This window comes from Vicia villosa, linkage group LG7, assembly GCF_029867415.1.
Source record: "Vicia villosa cultivar HV-30 ecotype Madison, WI linkage group LG7, Vvil1.0, whole genome shotgun sequence".
Taxonomy (NCBI): domain Eukaryota; kingdom Viridiplantae; phylum Streptophyta; class Magnoliopsida; order Fabales; family Fabaceae; genus Vicia; species Vicia villosa.
Window position 1 is genome coordinate 74,080,842 of NC_081186.1, and position 18,502 is coordinate 74,099,343.

The 18,502-nt window shown below is 35.8% G+C and overlaps 1 protein-coding gene across 5 annotated transcripts; it reads right to left on the bottom strand.

Moving 5' to 3' along the window:
* Positions 1–4,180: 4,180 nt before the first annotated feature.
* On the bottom strand, positions 4,181–17,608 carry LOC131620827 (uncharacterized). Of its 5 annotated transcripts, none has more exons than XR_009289303.1 (10): positions 17,044–17,608; positions 13,058–13,243; positions 12,164–12,256; positions 11,743–11,925; positions 11,516–11,618; positions 11,258–11,440; positions 6,231–7,174; positions 5,691–6,127; positions 5,346–5,532; positions 4,184–4,686 (listed from the first exon to the last, which is right to left on the bottom strand). XR_009289303.1 is itself a non-coding variant. In XM_058892002.1 (9 exons), the coding sequence occupies exons 1-9, from the start codon at positions 17,290–17,292 to the stop codon at positions 4,647–4,649; spliced, it is 2,421 nt and encodes an 806-aa protein (XP_058747985.1). In that variant the 5' UTR covers positions 17,293–17,608; the 3' UTR covers positions 4,181–4,646. The 5 variants fall into 5 exon arrangements, 3 of the variants coding, with proteins under 3 accessions (XP_058747985.1, XP_058747986.1, XP_058747984.1); XR_009289304.1 differs by having other exon boundaries at positions 4,671–4,689; XM_058892002.1 differs by lacking the exon at positions 5,346–5,532 and having other exon boundaries at positions 4,181–4,689.
* Positions 17,609–18,502: the final 894 nt, after the last annotated feature.

Below are 18,502 nucleotides of genomic sequence, written 5' to 3' on the forward strand. Positions count from 1 at the left end.
GCAAGAGAGCCTTTGGTCTATCATCAAATTTTTTAATTAAATATACTTATAAAGTAAACTTAAATCTTTTCTACTAAAAAATCTGGCATTGCATAGACATGCGTATGTTAGGTTGTAGATCTCAGTAAGTTGGTTTGGCTAGTAATGCAATTGTAAAACTTGCCTTCAAGAATAAGATATAATTATTCCTAATGTTTTATGTGTACCACAAGTCAAACGCATAGTAAAAATTTAAGGGAATTTCTTACCTCATTCCTTAGGGTTCTTAGGCAACATGTGTGCTTCCAAAAATATCTCTTGCTTCAGGAAGTGTATCTCTGGACGCATCTTTCTTCTACTCAATGTTGATTTGTTTTGTAGGTGCGTCTACGGAATATTTCCTGTTATGTATCTCCGGAACGTTTTTTCATACATTCGCGCCAGAGTCTCTTCTCCTCCCTCATTCTTCACTTTTCATCTTCCAACTCTCCAAACTCTCTTAAACCTCAAAAAATATTTTTCCACCAAACTTGATTTTTTCACTCGAGTTCGACAGAGAACATTAACTTCAACAATCAATACACTCCAAACCATTCAAAGCTCAATATAATCGGTAAATTTTCGAGTTTCTGAAGTATTTTTGAGTATTTCCCGTAAAAGAGTTAGAATATACTTTTAGGGTAGAAATCCTTATATAGTTTTAAAAACATAGTTTATAGATAATGTAGGTATTGTTTGTTGTCTTAAACGGATGATCAGGGCTTCAAAAAATGGATTTTCATGGGTTAGAGGCGCCATTATTGTGACTGTTGAAGTTGCATAAGGTTTCGGAGGTGCATCTACAAAACAAGTTAATGTTAGGATATTTTCGTGGATGCTGCTCCGGAATAATCCAGATTTTGTAAATGTTGGGTACTTTCGTTGGTGTATCCACGGAAGTTTTCCACATGTATATATTCGGAAGTAAAAAATGTTTATTTTTTTCTTTTTATAATTTATTTGTATCTAATTTTAACTTATTAGTTATACCTTGCATACTTTATGGATGACAGAGAGGACCGACTGATACGTGGACAGGTTGCACAGCATACACCCGTTTGACGTGCACGGAGCCAGACAATTTCAAAGGGAGCCGATGCATCTGTTCTTGTTGTTCCAACAAAGCCTACAGTTGCTGAGGTTGCGCCTAGTGCACAACCTAGTCCACAACCTAGTGCTTTCATCCACTTCTTCATCCTGGAGGTGTCGGGATGCTGATGAGGGTTCATCACAGGCCCCATCCTCCCGCCTGCCTTGTCGGGATAGTTTTGTTCCACTTCATATAGATGAGGTTGATCTGGTGCCACCTCTAGAGGGTGATGACCCACCACAAGAGAATGTTGATGAAGATGAGGATGCACCTGAGGGTTTCTCGGGGGGTCCACTCGATATGTCCCTGCTGACAGGGTACGCCGAACATACTGCCAGACATGTCTGGGATGGAGAGGTAACATTACTTAGATTATTTCACTATTTTTTCATTGGAAATTTATTATCTGTAACATTGTTTCTTATTAACATTGTTTTCATTTAAAATTTTCGGTGGTGTGAGGGCTCAGAAGTTCTATAACCATGGGCGGAAGATATTATCTTTGGAGCAACCATAGGAGGTGTGGTTCCAGGATGTCCTTACTGCCTATGGTCTGAAGGACCTTTGTGAGATCGGTTAAACCTGATCCACAACGGGATGCTGATGGCTTTTGTAGAGAGATGGCACTCTGAGACGTCATCATTCCATCTACAGCATGGTGAGATCAAAATTACACTGGACAACGTCTCCTGTCCATTGCATATGTGGATCAAGGGTATCCTTATCCGTCACGGTAGGATGACGAATGAAGAAATGAGAGAGCTTTTGGTTGAGGAGCTTGGGGCTGATCCACTGGATGCGCGTAAGGAGGTGGATAAGACATGCGGTGCTCATGTGAGGTTCTCCTTTTTGAAGCATAGATTTACTAAGGCGTTCGCTAATGCACGACAGGCTGATGGTGATCCAGTTGAGGTTGAGATACACAGGAAGCATGTGCTGAGGTGTTTCTTTCTATATTTGATCAACACTCAACTCTTTGTGAACACGAGCTCCACGTATACCGATGTAGCTTACCTCGGGTACTTTTTAGATCTCACATGGATCCATGAGTACAACTGGGGGCGTTTACGCTTGCGTACACGTATTCGAATCTGGGAGAGGAATTTCTATGGAAAACCAGGACTATTGCAGGCAGATGTTCAGTATATGTGGTAACAATCTTATATTCTTCTACTTCTTTTCATTTATTTTCATTTATTTTCATTATTTTCACTTTTGTTCACTATATGTTTTTTATTTTAATTTCAGGGGTGGATATTCCAACACTTTCCAATGATATTTGGCTAGGGGGTGTGTCAGATTACACCGAGGACTGGCCGCATGTTCGTGCCTTCATCCTCCTCAGAGGGAACCAAGCGATCGACCCTTACAGAGTCTATCGGGATCGCGTGGTTGTTGAGGACACCCGTTAAGACGTCTATGATGTTCACCGTGTGATGCATCCGTTTGATGACATCTCACTATTCTATGGATGGTTAGTATACAGTTCGATCATCATTGTTTCATATATGTCAGAGCGCGTCATGCAACAGTTTGGCTACACTCAGACGATATCCTGACACCTTATTTTCTCCGCTCCTCTCGGCTTGACCCGTAGGCAGATAAATGAGATTTTTGTTGACTATCTGAATCACATGGTACCGGATGAGGCTCTGGCGACCAGAGCCGAGAGAGACTAGAGTTGTGTTGATGGCTACATCATGTGGTTCTTCACCGTCTCACACCCCTACATGGTGCCCACCGCAGAAGGATCACCGTCCAGACCAGCTCATCAAGAGATATTACAGGAGCAGCAATCTATGTTGGACCACACTCAGGATGTGTTGCCTCGTTGTCATCAAATAGTAGAGATGAAGCGGACATGCATCGAAGTCGATTTCTTCCCTAAGGGATCTGGTGGCAGGCGTATAGTGGATGAAATGATTGCAGTGGCACATGGGATACTTTGTACAGCATATATCGCGGCATGACGGGTGGGAGACGAGGCGGTAGAGGCAGAGGAGGCGGCAAAGGGGGTGGTAGAGGCAGAGGAGCCGACAGAGGCAGAGGATGGAGATATTGCCTGGCAAACACAGTAATGACTGTGGTGATTATTTTGATGTATTATATTTTGATGACATTTATGTACTATTATTTGATGATGTTTATGACATATGACTATTTTGATGTATTATTTTGATATATTATATAAGATTGAGGAGACATATGACTATTTTGATGTACTATATTTTGATGTATTTTGTTGCATGAAAAAGCTGGAGTTTTGAAGTGAAATATATCAGGTTTAAAATATAGCAGAAACTTCCGAAGGTATATCTACGAAAAAGTCTGACTAAGTTCCATATGTATCTACGAAAATTTCTCTGAACTGAAATACTTTGAAGTTTTTCCCAACGTTTACCAGTTTAAATTACTTCCGTAGATGTAGCTCCAAAAAAATTAAATTTTAACCAAAAAAAAAGTGCTTTCTAATATGTTTCTCCGAAAGCAGTGGACATAAATGAAATTGCTTTAGGTGTTTAAAAATATTAAGAGATGGATTAAGAAATTGCCAAAGTTAAAACGAGGAGGGTTGTCTTGTCCTATTCTACATGCTTAGTTCTAAACCGAGTCATGTTCTCAAAATAAATAAAGAAATAAAAGGAGAACAAACAATCCAATAGAATAGCTGTCTCAATGTATTGACGCAATAAAACATAAGATTTTATTATTGTCTGGAGCTCGTGTATTAAATAACAAACGAGTCCTTGGGATAGCCAAGTTTCCTAAGTTTATCCATCAAATTATAATTTCCAACAAGTCATTTTTTTTCAACATCACTGACCTATAAAGTGATAAAGCGAGTCGAGTTCCAATCATAGTTGCATTTGATAAACACTAACAACAAAAAACACATTTTGATGGAATTTAAAATGAAGGTTTGATTACACTTGTATTCTCTTTCAATTTCCATTATGAAAATTAGACAGTTACTAGACAGAAGATCTAGATGTAACAATTGAGATTGAATTCGCACAGTTACTAGACAGAAGATCTAGATGTAACAATTGAGATTGAATTCTAACAATGGAGACATAGAAACTAAACCACACAATTGTGATACCAAAGCATAACTAACCCTTTTCTGTCAAAGACACAAAGGTAGAAGTGACTAACCCTAAAACTCTTACCAAAAAAGATAACTCTCAAATGAACAAAACTCTCTTTTTATGTGTAAATAAAAACATTTTTTAAAATAGTGAAACAGGAAAACAATAAAGAAAATCAACCCATTATTTTGTCTACCACTCTAACTCTAATCAGGGAAATAGTTCTATTGGTAAGTCCCTGTGTTTTTATGTACAATGACACAAGTTATTTATTAGTAATATATGATGATACAACTTCTAAGCTATCAAATAATTAAAGAATGGGCTTTTTTTTTTCATTTTCAATCCTGCTTTCACTACCATTAGGTTCAATCAAGCCAGGATCTACTAACAAAACAAAAAGTTACACATGATGAAAACTACCATACACGTTTCTCTCGGGGGCATCATCAAGGCAATTTTGAATAGACATGGACTCCACCAAAGATACTGCTGTCATTAAGAAAAATAGGTAAAATATCACATAAAAGGAACAAAGTTACCTAACTTTCAATTTAAATAAAAAGAGAAATCACTTTTCTTGACAAAAAACAGTCTCAAGCATGAAACATGAAACTGTTTTTCACTTCACACTTCAAACATCAGTATTTCAGACACAAAAATTAAAAACAAATCTTACACTATGATGACTTTTGAATCATGTAAAGCAAAATCATATAAATAGAATCATGGGAGTACACATTAATGTCACAAACTTATGGGTATCCATTCCAGTAACATATCTAAAATATTTCTATTTTACACTTCAAAGCTACAACAGAATAGAAGTATAAACTCAATTTCAGGAAATCACCTGATATATACATCCCTAAATATTGAAAAATAAAATCGCATGTAGGAGAGGAAAAAAGTTACCAGAATATACATGCACTTTGTACAAAATACCAACATGAGCAAGAAACACCGAAATAAGGATAACACAACACTCAACCTAGTTTTAATCTAGTTTGTTAGCATCTATGGCTACTAACTACCAATATTTTTCTACTTATTTGGTACTCTCATTTCTATCGTTCATCAATCTCTAGAAGAAACCCAGAGTTGATGGATGCTATCTTCATTTTGAGACAAATGCACATTGATCTTACTTCTTAATTCTTACAAAATCGCCATCCTTTGGTTGCACCAGCTGTAAGGGAGGCAAGTCATATTATTTTCCATGTATTGACCATTATTGTTAGTGCTATAACATAATCCCCATCCATCACTGGCTCTCAGTTGCAAAGTGGAGGAAAGTCATCTTCATTCTTCAAATGATATACTTGCACTTCAATCCTGAATCTCAAACCATAGACACCCCCTTAAAGCAAAGGAAAACTAGGAGTACAAACTATAATCGCAGTGGTTTAAGCTCTAAAGAAAGTTGCCAATGATTTGACATCATGAGGAATCTCTGCAGCAATGAATAAGCATCAAAGGAAAAATTATTTTACCTTTTGGGATCCGCTACAGGCAATGAATTAGAGCTCTCCTCTGTCACTATCCCTGTGTTAGGCACAGATACCCTGGAAGTAGAAATGCCTGGGTCTGGATGATTGCTCACTTCAGTTCTTGGGGATCCACGAAGCTGAGGGCTCTCAGAGCCAGACTCGTGTTTGTCAGACGGGAGAGGGAAACCATTAGCATTGCGTGCTCCCCAAGTGGGAGATTGAGAGAAATAGGTTTCTGAAGATCTGGTTCTACCATTACTAAGAGCAGGATATCCTTCAAGAGCAGGTTCAAAATTTCCTTCCAGAGACAAATTCAACTCATGTGGAGCTAGAGCGAACCCATTGTTATGAGTGTATCTCTGTAAATGCCCATGGGTACCCGGGGCTTGACCCCTTCCCCTACCCAGCATTGGCCTATTATCCCTAAATGGCCGAGAATTCTGCAAAATTATGAGATTAATAGTTAAGTGACGACTGCATTATCGGAAAGCTTGTGTGTGTGTGTGTGTATTTGCAGTGAATTTGAATAAACTATATAGATACCATATTAGGGAAGTATGCGCCTGTTCCTCGTGGCTTTCTCTTTTCTTCTGCGACAAAAGAGGTCATTGGTAGAGTAGGATGGTTTACGAGGTAAAGTTGTCCCACAACACAATTTGAGTTAGTCTGAGGATGAATGCCATGGTTCATCTGTAGACATTGACGAACAGTTTCCCACGGATTCCTATTATGAAACTTGGGAGACCTAGGAGGACTAGGGACCACAACGGGAGAAACAGGATAACCATTGCACATCTGGCCATATTGTAGGTTTGCAATGTGACTGTCATAATCCCCAGCAAGGTCCAACAATGATTTTGAAGCTTCAGATCCCCCAGAAACACTAGTATTGTATCTATCAGTATGAAAGAAATCATTTTCAAGAATATTAGCAGCATCTCTTAAAACTGTTGAACCATTAGATGCCATATTCTTTTCAACCGTATGTGATCTGGGAGAATTGCTTACCATACCCTGCTTCTCTTTCTCATCATCAAAAACAGAATTTACATCTGTTTTGCTACTAGTCCTATTTTCAGCTTTCCCATTTGAACAATTTGACAAACCATTAGTGTTTGAATTATCCAAGACTCCGGATGCTTCAACATCTTTAGAATCTTCACTAGGTTTGTAAGTTGCAACAGCACTTCCATCCCCAGAGGAGTCAAATGATGGCCGTACCAATGAAGGGGCGTCTTTTACTACATATCTTTCTCTTTCATTTCTAATTTCATAATTATGTGGATTTCCAGTTATCGTATCCTTGGATCCATTAGATAAACACAAAATTGAATTGTCTTCACTCCCTTGATTGCTTCCATGCCTATCCAAAGTGTTCGCAAAGAACCTATTAAGCTCATCTGCTATTCTATCTTCTGGTAACATAAGAATCCAGCCAAGTTTGCGGGCACCATACTTAAATGCACTGCGTATTCGATAGAAATTACCTGAAAGAAATAAATGAATACCACCAGTGTAATATAAAATTAGACGACATGAACGGATCATAGACAAAAGCAAGGCCCCTACAACTAATTGTTTTATGTCCCCTGGTTCATTTCATGGAAAGTGTATACAAGAACAAACAAATTATGTAAAACAGCAGCATTGCTAGAGTGGTGGTGTATGTAAAGCTAGTAGACAGACGTTTGTAGTTGTAGAAAGAGAAGACACAATTGTTTACTTAATTTATGTTTGTCCAATCATACAGGGAATGAATACTCCGGCCTTTTTACAAATAAATAAATGGCAGTTTAGTTATTATGTTCTTGATCTAAAAATAGCTTAGCAAATAGTTAAACACATTACAAGTTTAAAACAAACAAAAAAAATTAATAATGATTTCACTGATAACAGTTCATAGAAAACAAAAACAAAAAAAATGAAATAGAAATAGAAATAAAAATACAAACACCTACAAAAGACGCAATGTAGGTTCATCAAGATGAAGAATGATAATTTTAAGCTTCTTTGCTTTTATCAATTTCTAAGACAAATTCAAGTAATATCTTCAATGTACTAAACTTCACCAACCACCATTTCCTGTTAAGAACTACTATTAAAACCGTGATGGTGTGGGTTGTGAGGATGATTATTGTCTATAATTGTAGTTTTTTAAGGGAATACACAAGCAGAAAAAATACATCTAGGAAGCCACTCTTGATAGATAGCCCTCCACTGTGTAGCTGAAAACAGTTTTTACATATGCCTCTTGTATCCTCATATTTTATCTCTTTCAATAAAGTATGGAGAGTGTATTGAGAAGCAACCATACATTATACTTGCCTGTGGACTCGTTGTCTTTCGTGTTTCAACTCCGGTTTACCCCCTTCCTCTACTGTTGTCACCTAGTTGGGTACTCATTCCGATCGTTTTCCAGCCAAATCAACCTTTAGCTGATCATCCTACTAGGAACTCATCCACTCATTACATTATTGTGTTATCATCACCTTTCTCCTTTGCATTATATTTGCTTGTCTAATTAGTCTTCTATTTCTATTCATATTTTTATTCCTAAATCTCCATGTGATGCATTATCCCACCCTGTGTGGAGGCAACCAATGATTGACGAGATTTGTGCTCTCCAAAACAGTGGTACTTGGAACTTGGTTCCTCTACCCCTAGGAAGTCGTTAGTAATTTGCCGTTGACTATATACTTTGAAAGTTGGTTCTGATGCAGCCATTCGATATTGTCCATTGCACCCATTTGACATTGACCTCTCCATCAACTTGACATTAAAATGCCTTTTTGCATAGTGATCTTGAAAAGGAAAATGTATATAGAGCAACAACCATGATTTGTTACCCATTGCTCAAGGGAAGTCATCTACCTTGTCAGCTACACAAGTTCTTCTATGGTCTTCAACAGAGTCCTCAAGATTGGTTTGATAGATTCATCATAGTAGTACAACAATTTGGTATGATTCATATTGAAGTTGGACATTCTATTTTGTATCATTATTTAATCCAGAGATTCATTTATCTTATTATTTATGCATATGATATTGTCATAATTGGTGGTGATAAGCAGGGAACAACATCTTTCTAGCCGTTTTAGACTAAAGACCTTATTAAACTTCGCTACTTTTTAAATATTAAGTTAGCCCAATCCAAGGATTGTTTGGTAATTTCACAAAGGAAATATGTGATGGTTATTCATGAAGAAACAGGTCTCCTGAATGCTTAAATCAGTTGATACTCCTATGGATTCAAATGTCGCACTTCTACCTCACCAAGGGAGCCTTTAATAGATTTGGAGAGATATAGTTGATTAGTTAAAAAAATCGTACTATAACTTTGTCACTCGTCCAGATATTTTCTTTGCAGGGTAAGTCAGTTTTTAAATTCTCCTTGCCAAAAACAGATGGATGTTGTAATTTTGATTCTCAAATACATCAAAGATGCTCCAGAAAAAAATATCTCATTTACGAAAATAGAGGAAATACTAAAATAGTTGGTTAAGCAGATGTTGATCAAGCATGCTTACCCATTGATAAGAGATTCACTTCTGAGTATTGTGTAGTTGTTGGAAGAAACTTGATAGTTTGGAAGAGTAAAGGAACAAAATGTAGTTGCAATACATGCCCATGGCATTAGTAACAAGTGAACTCATTTGGTTGAAAAAGTTGCTCAGAGATAGAGGGAGCTTCAATTTGAAGAGGCATGACCAATTACATTAATCATTGATAATCAATTAGCATTGCACATTGCCTCAAATCCAACTTTTTATGAGGACCAAACATATTAAGATAGAATGTCATTTTGTGAGGGAGAAGATTAAATCAAGTGACATTGTCACACGCTTTGTCAATTATAATGATAAGTTAACAGGTATTTTTACAAAATTCTTGAGAGGTCCTAAAATCAGTTATGTATGTAGCAAACTCAGTGCATTTGGTTTTATGCTCGAGAGGTCAACCATGGAAGTGATCTATCTATTACGACGTGTGATGGAGCAGAATTGGATACACCAACAAGACTTGCACCTAATTTTCATTGACTTGAAGAAGGCATATGATATAGTGTCAGGAGAGATTTTGTGGAAAACCCTAAAGAAAAAGGGGTTAGGATTGTCTATATCCAAGCTATTCAAGATATGTATAACGGAACATCGACTAGTGTGCGGACACAGGGTGGAGAGACGAACGATTTCTCCATTACAATAGGATTGCACCAAGGTTCAACTTCTTACTAACAAAATACATCCAAGAGATAACACCGAGATGTATGATTTTTGCATATGTTTATATAGTCCTACTTGGAGAGTCGATAGAGGATTTAAATGAGAGATTGCCAAGTTGGAGACTTGGAAACAAGACTTAGAGACGCATGGCTTTCGCCTAAGCAGAAATAAGACAGAGTATATGGGATATAAGTTCAACAAAAGGACATGCGTTTCTAACTTAGATGTGAAAGTTGAAGATCATTTCATCCCACAAGTCACGCGATTTAAATATGTTGAGTCCGTTATACAAAACAATGGAGAAATAGAAGAGGATGTAACCCATCGAATTCAAATTGGGTAGCTGAAATGGAGGAGGGCCTTGGGAGTTTCATGTGACACAAAAGTACCGCTCAAGCTAAAGGGAAAATTTTATCTGACAGCGATAAGACCTCCGATGTTGTACGAGACTGAAAGTTGGACAGTTAAGAGTTAACACAAGAATAAAGTAAATGTAGCAGAGACGAGGATGTAGTGTTGGACGTGTGGTAAGACTAAACGAGATAAGATTAGAAATGACAATATTAGAGAGTGTGTTGGAGTAACACCTATAGAAGAAAAGATGGTGGAAAATAGACTTAGGTGGTTTGAGCATGTAGAGAGAAGACTTGTAGATTTTGTTGTAAGGAGAATAGATCAGATGGAGATGAGTCAAACAACTAGAGATAGAGGAAAACCTAGAAAAAATATAAGAGAAAATATTAAGAAAGATCTCGAGATTAACGAATTGAAATAGAATATTACGACAGAATTTGATCCATGTAACTGGCCTCATTTAGTGGGATAAAACTTGGTTATTGTTGTTGTAAACTCGCTGCATTTGATTTAAATACTCTAGCTTAAGGGAGAGTGTTGATATTTAATTTAGATAGTATATTTTGTAAATATAGGAATAGCATATTCTATTGTAGTTAATGCAGAGAGAGTATATTAATTTGTTGCTTAGCCTATATAATGAAACATTTGAGGTGTTTCACTAATAGCCTAACTCTCTGAATTATAATTTCACTAATGGCCTAACTCTGGCCTAACTCTCCATCTGACCCCAAATTCTATTTACAAGCTGTTGAATGAGGGATATATAAGCCAGACTCTCTAAATTATAATTTCACTAATGGCCTAACTCTCCATCTGGCTTTCTAGAATATCTAGGAATCTGTAAGTTCTTAATGCTCATTCAATAATAATAATACATCATTTTATTCTAATCTGGTCCAGTTCTTATCACATATTACAAGTACAACATAACCACAACATTAAAAGTACAAATCAACAGTCGCACAGAAAAAAAGGAAACACATTTCATACCTTTATTGACACTACGGCCGAGGTTGTTGTTTTCCTTCAATGGATCAATGATGTTAAGATGTTTATGGGGAAATGCACGCAAATTAAGATCGTGTCCCCTTGGAGGTACCGAGAATGATTCAACACAGCTTCTAATGAATTCTTCAGTCAGCAGAGTATTCCCCCCATTTTCCTGTGCCTCAGCTTCACACAACAGCAGAGAATCAAAAAAACAACCAAGCTAAAGCTACTGGATGATACCAAAAATATCTTGCATACCTACTACATCTGACAAAGATGATTTGCCAACTGGTCCCTTCAAACTTACACAATAATTGTCCCAATCAAATTTGCTGAAGTAGTCCAAAAATCTGTAGAGAACCTGGAAAAGAGCAGGGTGCATAAAATGCTAATTGAAAGGGTGCATCACCAGCATCACGTGATTTAGATTTTTTTTTCTTTTTCCTTAAAAAGTATTATTCATGTAAATTCAATGCAGAACTTACTGCGAGAGGACCATCTAAGGTCACATGAAATCGATGGAAAATATACAAAACCAGTGTTTCCAAAGCATATGTAGAGATCAGCCCGTGGTGGGCACCAAGAATACGACTCTCATAGTAGCACCAAGCTTTTATCAGGATAATACTACGTTTGAATATATGATCCTTGGCTACAAGACGGTCAACCTACAAAATACAAATTCAGAATTCAGTTAACAGCAGATACAGAGGAAACAGTATAATGCAACACAGAAAAAAATGCATAACATTTTTTTCAATAGTCTTGAGAATCATATAAATGAAGAAAATATTAAAAAGATGGATATCATCCTTCGGAAGTGTAAGTAAATATGGAGAAAAGTACATTTGAAACAGTTTGTTACAAAATATAATCAGCAGTCTTAAGAGGCCACTTCAATAATACCTTCTCAAGAAAACATAGTGTACTGAGTCCTCCTAACTGATTGAAAGAGATGTCTACAACAATATTCTGTACAAGACATTTTACAAGCTTAACCTGCATAAAAGAACCGCCAACATATAAATCAGCGAATCAAATCAAAAAGGGAAACTGCTGTGAAAACAACCCACCAAAAACATACGTATAGCATGTTCGGTAAATGCAACGTTTCAATTTTTTCAAGTATAAGGAATATAAAAGTCAAGTTAATTCAGCAATAAACTGGCTAACAGACTCAGCCTACCACATCAGTTTAGAAAAGCCTGACAAATGAAGTTAGGTTTAAAATCAACAAGAATTTCTGGAAACTGCTCCAGATTTTAGGTGAATCTAAGTACCAAAATAAAGCTCACTACCTATCCATAGCAACAAGATGGGGAGGGAAAAGATATTTCTGTAATTCAATAAGCATACAGCATGAGGAAATGCACGCTCTCATGAAAATATTGAGTCTCTCAATTTTGATAAACATTAGATATATAGGCTTCATATCAAAATTTGTAAAGCTTAATGAGATGGGCCAAAAAGTTCACATGACAAAGTTATGTGAAATTTTATATAAGAGGATTCATTCCCAAACCACAGATGAAACACTCTTTAACACTGCCTGCTTTAGAAAATAGGAACAGATGGTAATAGAAGAGACAGTCATCTGAACATTTGAAAACACCTCAAAGTTTAAAAAGAGAGTGAAAAAATAAATGCTTTCATCCTTTCCCTCCCAAATAAAAGTAAATATTAAAGGGCAGGTTCAACAATTTCATAGCTGGTAATTTCTAGTTTATGGGCAGCAAATGTATCACGAGCTAAGTTGTATTCTGTTTCATAAAAGGTATCAAAGAAGAGGATGGAAAGAACCTCTGCATCAATGAAACGAACATCCTTTACTTCATATTCAGCAGCTTCATTGTTTTCCTCTCCCCGAAGAACAGCATGAACATCAGATACCAAGCCATCCTCAATGTTTTGACAACTAAGCGCCGTCAGATCAATATCTCCATCCGGAAGATAAGTTTTTAATGGAACTGAACCATATGGAAAGACCTGAAATAGAGAAAATGTAAAATTGGTTATATTATACCACCTTAAAAACAATCCTAACAGCAGTACCAAGAGTCAAGAAAATTTATTCATTAAATTTCCATATCAATCAGCTGCACAAAATTGAATAAGCAGTAGCACTTTCCAAGAAATATTCAATAATTAAGATATAAGGGATTGTTTAGGCATGCATAAAAACCTGTCTCAATTGATATGGCTAAAATATAGACATTAAATTAAAAAGGATTAATATAGAAACAAGAAGCCACAATACACAACAGAAAAAACAGAGTGTGGACACTGCAAAGCACTAGGGTCAGCAATTCAGTCCTTACTACATGCTATGATGGTTCCCTTTGGTGAGATACAAGCTAATAAACTTTCTGAATCAAAGCCAAATGTTATAATATAACTTTCTGAAACAAATATTACCAATAAAAACAATTTCCAAAGATAGATCTTTTTTAACAATTCAAAATGATTTTATTCCAAATATCCTCTAGTAGTAGTTATCACAACACCAACAACTCAGTGACTCAAACAAGAATAGACATCGTAAAGAAAAAACAGGAGCAGAGACGAGTAAACAAACAGCAGCTTTCAGTGATGCTTTTTCAAGTTTCTCGAACTCCTAAACTAGTTTGTGGGAGTCAATAGACCTAAAAGTCCTGATATAGCCCACTATTACCACTCTTCATGCTGTAACCTTGAAGAACTACAGGACCATTAAGGCATATCAACAACCTTGATTACCTTAGAGGGGAAACATGACATTATAACTACAATAGATTGCACATACAAACTTGTTTGCAAAATTCCACTTACCTCCTTATTATTGTCACTTTCAAGAGGGATTTGTATAAGGTCCACCCATGAAGGTGTGGGTGATTCTTCAAACAAAGGGTGTTGGGGTGCAAAAACAGTTCATACAGTAAAGGATGCTAGATTTATTTCACAAACAAGAAAGGTGTCAATGTAGTAAGTCCTGACTACAAGGGGAAACAATGTGAAATAATATACATTTCACTATTTTATCCTTTTTATAATATTAATTCCTTTCTATGGTAAGGCGTGCGCCGTGCTGTCTGGCACCTATTGCCTCAAATAAATTTTAAGATTACATGTTGCAAATGATAATTCATAGAACTAATCACCACCAATAGACCTAATACAACATAGCACCAGAATTGATATTTACACAATACCCAAAGAACAATGCACCCATCCTTTCCATATGCATTGTCTATGCAACTGACACAACTAAGTAGCACCAACTAATGATGCTGAAGCACCGCCCAGCATAACCACGCCAGTCCTATAACTTTCACTCCTAGCATTGATGACAATAGGTTGTGAATACATTAAACCTACATATAGCAAAAGAGGGAACTGTACTACATTCCAAAATATTTGCTTCTTTGCTGAATATTTTTGTTTGATTTTAATGATCTCTTAAATAAAAAAACTCACCAACTAATTTTTCAAAATTTTATTCTTATCTCTTAATATCGGCCATTAAATAGAATGCTAGGGAGCATTGATGGAATGTTAATATTTTGACTATTTTAAAAGAGGGTCATTTAGTCGAATACAGTAATTTCTTCAACTAATGCTATTAATGTCTCTATAACCTTGAGCAAAATCCTTAAACAACATGCATTTTGAAACAGAAGTAGGAAACACTTGCATTGTCACCGCGTACACATTGACTCAAGAGTATCAATTGCTATGGTACCTCTAGAAGTTGGGCTTACATGTAACTAAATGTAAAAGTTAGCTTAAGAGGTGATGGATGATTGTCCAAGCTTTATAAAGACTATTTTGTTCATATATCTAGTCTATGTGTGGTCTCAGCACACCCTTTTACACATACAAATAAGCATCTATGTAGACAAATACATCTGGCTCAATTCCCCTCACTCCTAGAACGAAACATCTAGAACATTGAAGATACAGGTGGCACAGTAAAAAATCTAATAGGCTCTAAAATTATCTTAGAATTTGAACTTAAGTCTAACTCAACACCAGAAGTTGGTACAAGAGCTGAGGGTAGATCAAGCATTATAAAGACTATTTTGGTTATATATTGAATCAATGTGGGATCTCAATAGTACCCAACCTAAGTTGTCCGACATTTCATTGACTATTAACTTCAGAATAAATATTTAAAAAGCAATGAATATAAGTACAATCTGATGATCTCACAAACCCTAGAAAACAAGGGAGCCTTTTAATGTGGACAATTATTCACAACATAGTTATCAGGTTTACAATATTCTTCAGTATGTGGCATGGGTATGTGGTGCAGTCCCTACTAAGTATTGGGTATATGGGAACCTACATAGTTCGTGTGCTTGGATTCATATGTTATGCTATACTGATAAGTATGCTAACAATAATTTTCTATCTGATTAAATCTATTAAATTACATATCGTAAAATATAAAATCTCAAATAAAAACTATGTGATTGGACGTCATTTTAATCTTCTCAGAATATAATGCGAACTTAAAGAAAAACATAGAAAGGTGATGGAAAATACTGTGTTTAATTCATTCAAATTCCACTTCAATTTAACTAAACAAAAAGACTTGTCCGGCAATAATATTTCTTTCACAAAACATTTGGCAACGCCTTTTTTCAATTTTGTCGTTTTCCACAAGGAGTCAACACTAAAAGAGCAACTCTTTTAATCACTGCTTTCTCTCTCCCACTTAAAGAGAAACATTACATATTCCGATACATTCCCAATACTCAAAAGCTCTCACTTCAAAATCAAGCTTTCTTCAAACATTTGGCAATGGCTTTTGCAACTTTGTCGTTTTCCATAATGAGTAAACACTAAAAGAGCAATGATTTAATCATTGATTTAATCTTCCGTTACCTTCCCAATTCTAAAAAACCCACTTCAAAATCAAGCTTTCTCCAAACATTAGACAACGGCTTTAGCAATTTTTTCGTATTCCACAAGGGGTTAACACTAACAGAGCAAGAGTTTAATCACTGCTTTCTCTCTCCATAATGATTAAACACTAAAAGAGCAATGATTTAATCATTGATTCCTCTCTCCCATTTAAAGAGAAACACCCCACTCTCCGTTACCTTCCCAATTCTGAAAAACCCTCACATCAAAATCAACCTTTCTCCAAACATATTACAACGGCTTCAGCAATTTTGTCTTATTCCACAAGAAGTTAACCCTAACAGAGCAACCATTCAATCACTGCTTTCTCTCCCTCGTAAATAGAAATGCCTAATCTTCTGCTACCATCCCAATTCTCAAAAACTCACTTCAAAACCATTCTTACTCCATTCAAACTCTCTCCAAACATTAGGCAATGGCTTTTGCAATTGTCATTTCCCACAAGGGTTTAGTACCCACAAATAAACACTTCGCCTTCCGTTACCTTACCAATTCTCAAAAACTTACTTCAAAATCAAGCTTTCTACATTCATTTAAGCATGCTCCTACCATCTCCCATCCAACATTCATGTTCACATATCTAAGCTCCCACCAAAGTAAAATCATCACCAACATCTACAGTTAGCTTCCATCTCCTCCACCAATTCATCTCTTCTAGAAATTACATGAAGAATTAACGGGAACTGGTTTTCAAAACTACCTCAAGTAACAAATTATGTTACACTCCTCACAAATATTTAATAACTTAACAAATCTTCCAACAACAAAAAATAAAAAACAGAAAACAAGCAATTCAAGAATTTCAAAAAAATCAACAAAGTCAAAAACCAGAAACCAGAGGAATTAAATTAACCTAAAAATCGAAGAACGAGCAACATCACCTCGCAGCGAGCACCGAAACGTATTAATCTCTGAACATAATCAACAACCTCTCTCCTCCTCCTATCAGCAGCGAGATTAGGTTGAATCCGGCGGAGAATCTCCCCCGTCGTTTCCTCAGCCGCCGTCCATCCCTCCTCCGTAACAGACGAAGGATCGAGATTCAAAGCAGGAAGCGGCGGCGAAGGCGGTGACGAGGAGTAAGGGCGATCCTCCCCGAAAACGACACCGTTTAGATGAAGATCGCCCATGACGACAACGACTCGTAGCAGCAAAAGAAGAAAAAAAGGTTAAATGGGGACCACACCCCGGAATCGGAGCCGGGGGTAGAAAAGGAAAAAGTAATATGAAAAGATAGAGAGGTGGTTCGTGGTTCGTGGTTCGGTGTGGAGGTGGAAACTGCGGTGGCGCGTGAATGGGGAATACGAAAGATGAAAGGGAACGAGGCGAGGCTGGTTTTTTGTCTTTTTGAAGTGGGTGGTGGTGAAAATGGTAAAATGGTAAAAATTTAGGGGGCAGAGTGCAAATAAAATAAATGTGGTAGATTGTGTATGATGAAAATGGAGGAAACTAGGGCTTTTTCTTGTTTGTATATGTACTCACCGAGTCAAAGACAAACGGTGCCTCCTGTTTCTGATTTTTTATAATAAATAATAATATATGGTACATGGATTTTTATTTTACTTTCTCAAAATTAATATTATAATTTATTTATTTTGTAAAAATAATTAAATTAATGTAAATTATTGTTTAACTAAATTATTGATTAAAAACTTATTTTTATGTTATTAATTTATGTGAGTTCACTTGTCAAATCATTAAAATCAACTCATAAATCCTAATGCATAGGTATAGAAATGTCAACAAAAAAGAAGTATAGAAATGTCAAACATTTTGAATACTTAGTCCATTATGATTATTATGATAAGGATGTTGCTTTCCTATACTTAGTTATTAAATACTTCATTTATTATAAATTATAGTAATTTATTTTGTCAATTTTATATGATAAGTTGGAATTTGAATAATTTTATAAAATTGTTTATTATTAATAGTATAAGAAATTTGAAAAATATATATAAAGTATTAAAATAACTTAAATAGAAAAATACTACCTATTATTTTGATACCAAAAATTTAGTTTTTTTACTGAACTTTTTTTTCAAATTATGCGTGGGAATGTGAACCGTTTTAATAGTAAAATGGATAAGTTTTAAGTTTTGGATTGTGAATAAGAAATGTGGGATTTGTTAATGTGCATAAGATATATCCTTATGTACGGTGCATAAAACTCAAATATTATTTATATATTTATTATTTAAAATAATATATCGATTACTCAAAATAGTATAAATATTACTCAGAACAATGAATATATTACAAAAAATTATTAAAATTCGATATTACTCAGAATTGTGTAAATATTACTCAGAATAGTGTACTCATTACTCACAATTAATA

Excerpts from the sequence above, each read along its gene's own strand:
- LOC131620827 (XM_058892001.1), bottom strand. The coding sequence starts at position 17,292 with ATGGGCGATCTTCATCTAAACGGTGTCGTTTTCGGGGAGGATCGCCCT. Across the intron at positions 12,257-13,057 it reads TTCGTTTCATTGATGCAGAG|GTTAAGCTTGTAAAATGTCT; the intron begins GTTCTTTCCATC and ends TCTTTTATGCAG. Across the intron at positions 7,175-11,257 it reads CGGCCGTAGTGTCAATAAAG|GTAATTTCTATCGAATACGC; the intron begins GTATGAAATGTG and ends TATTTCTTTCAG.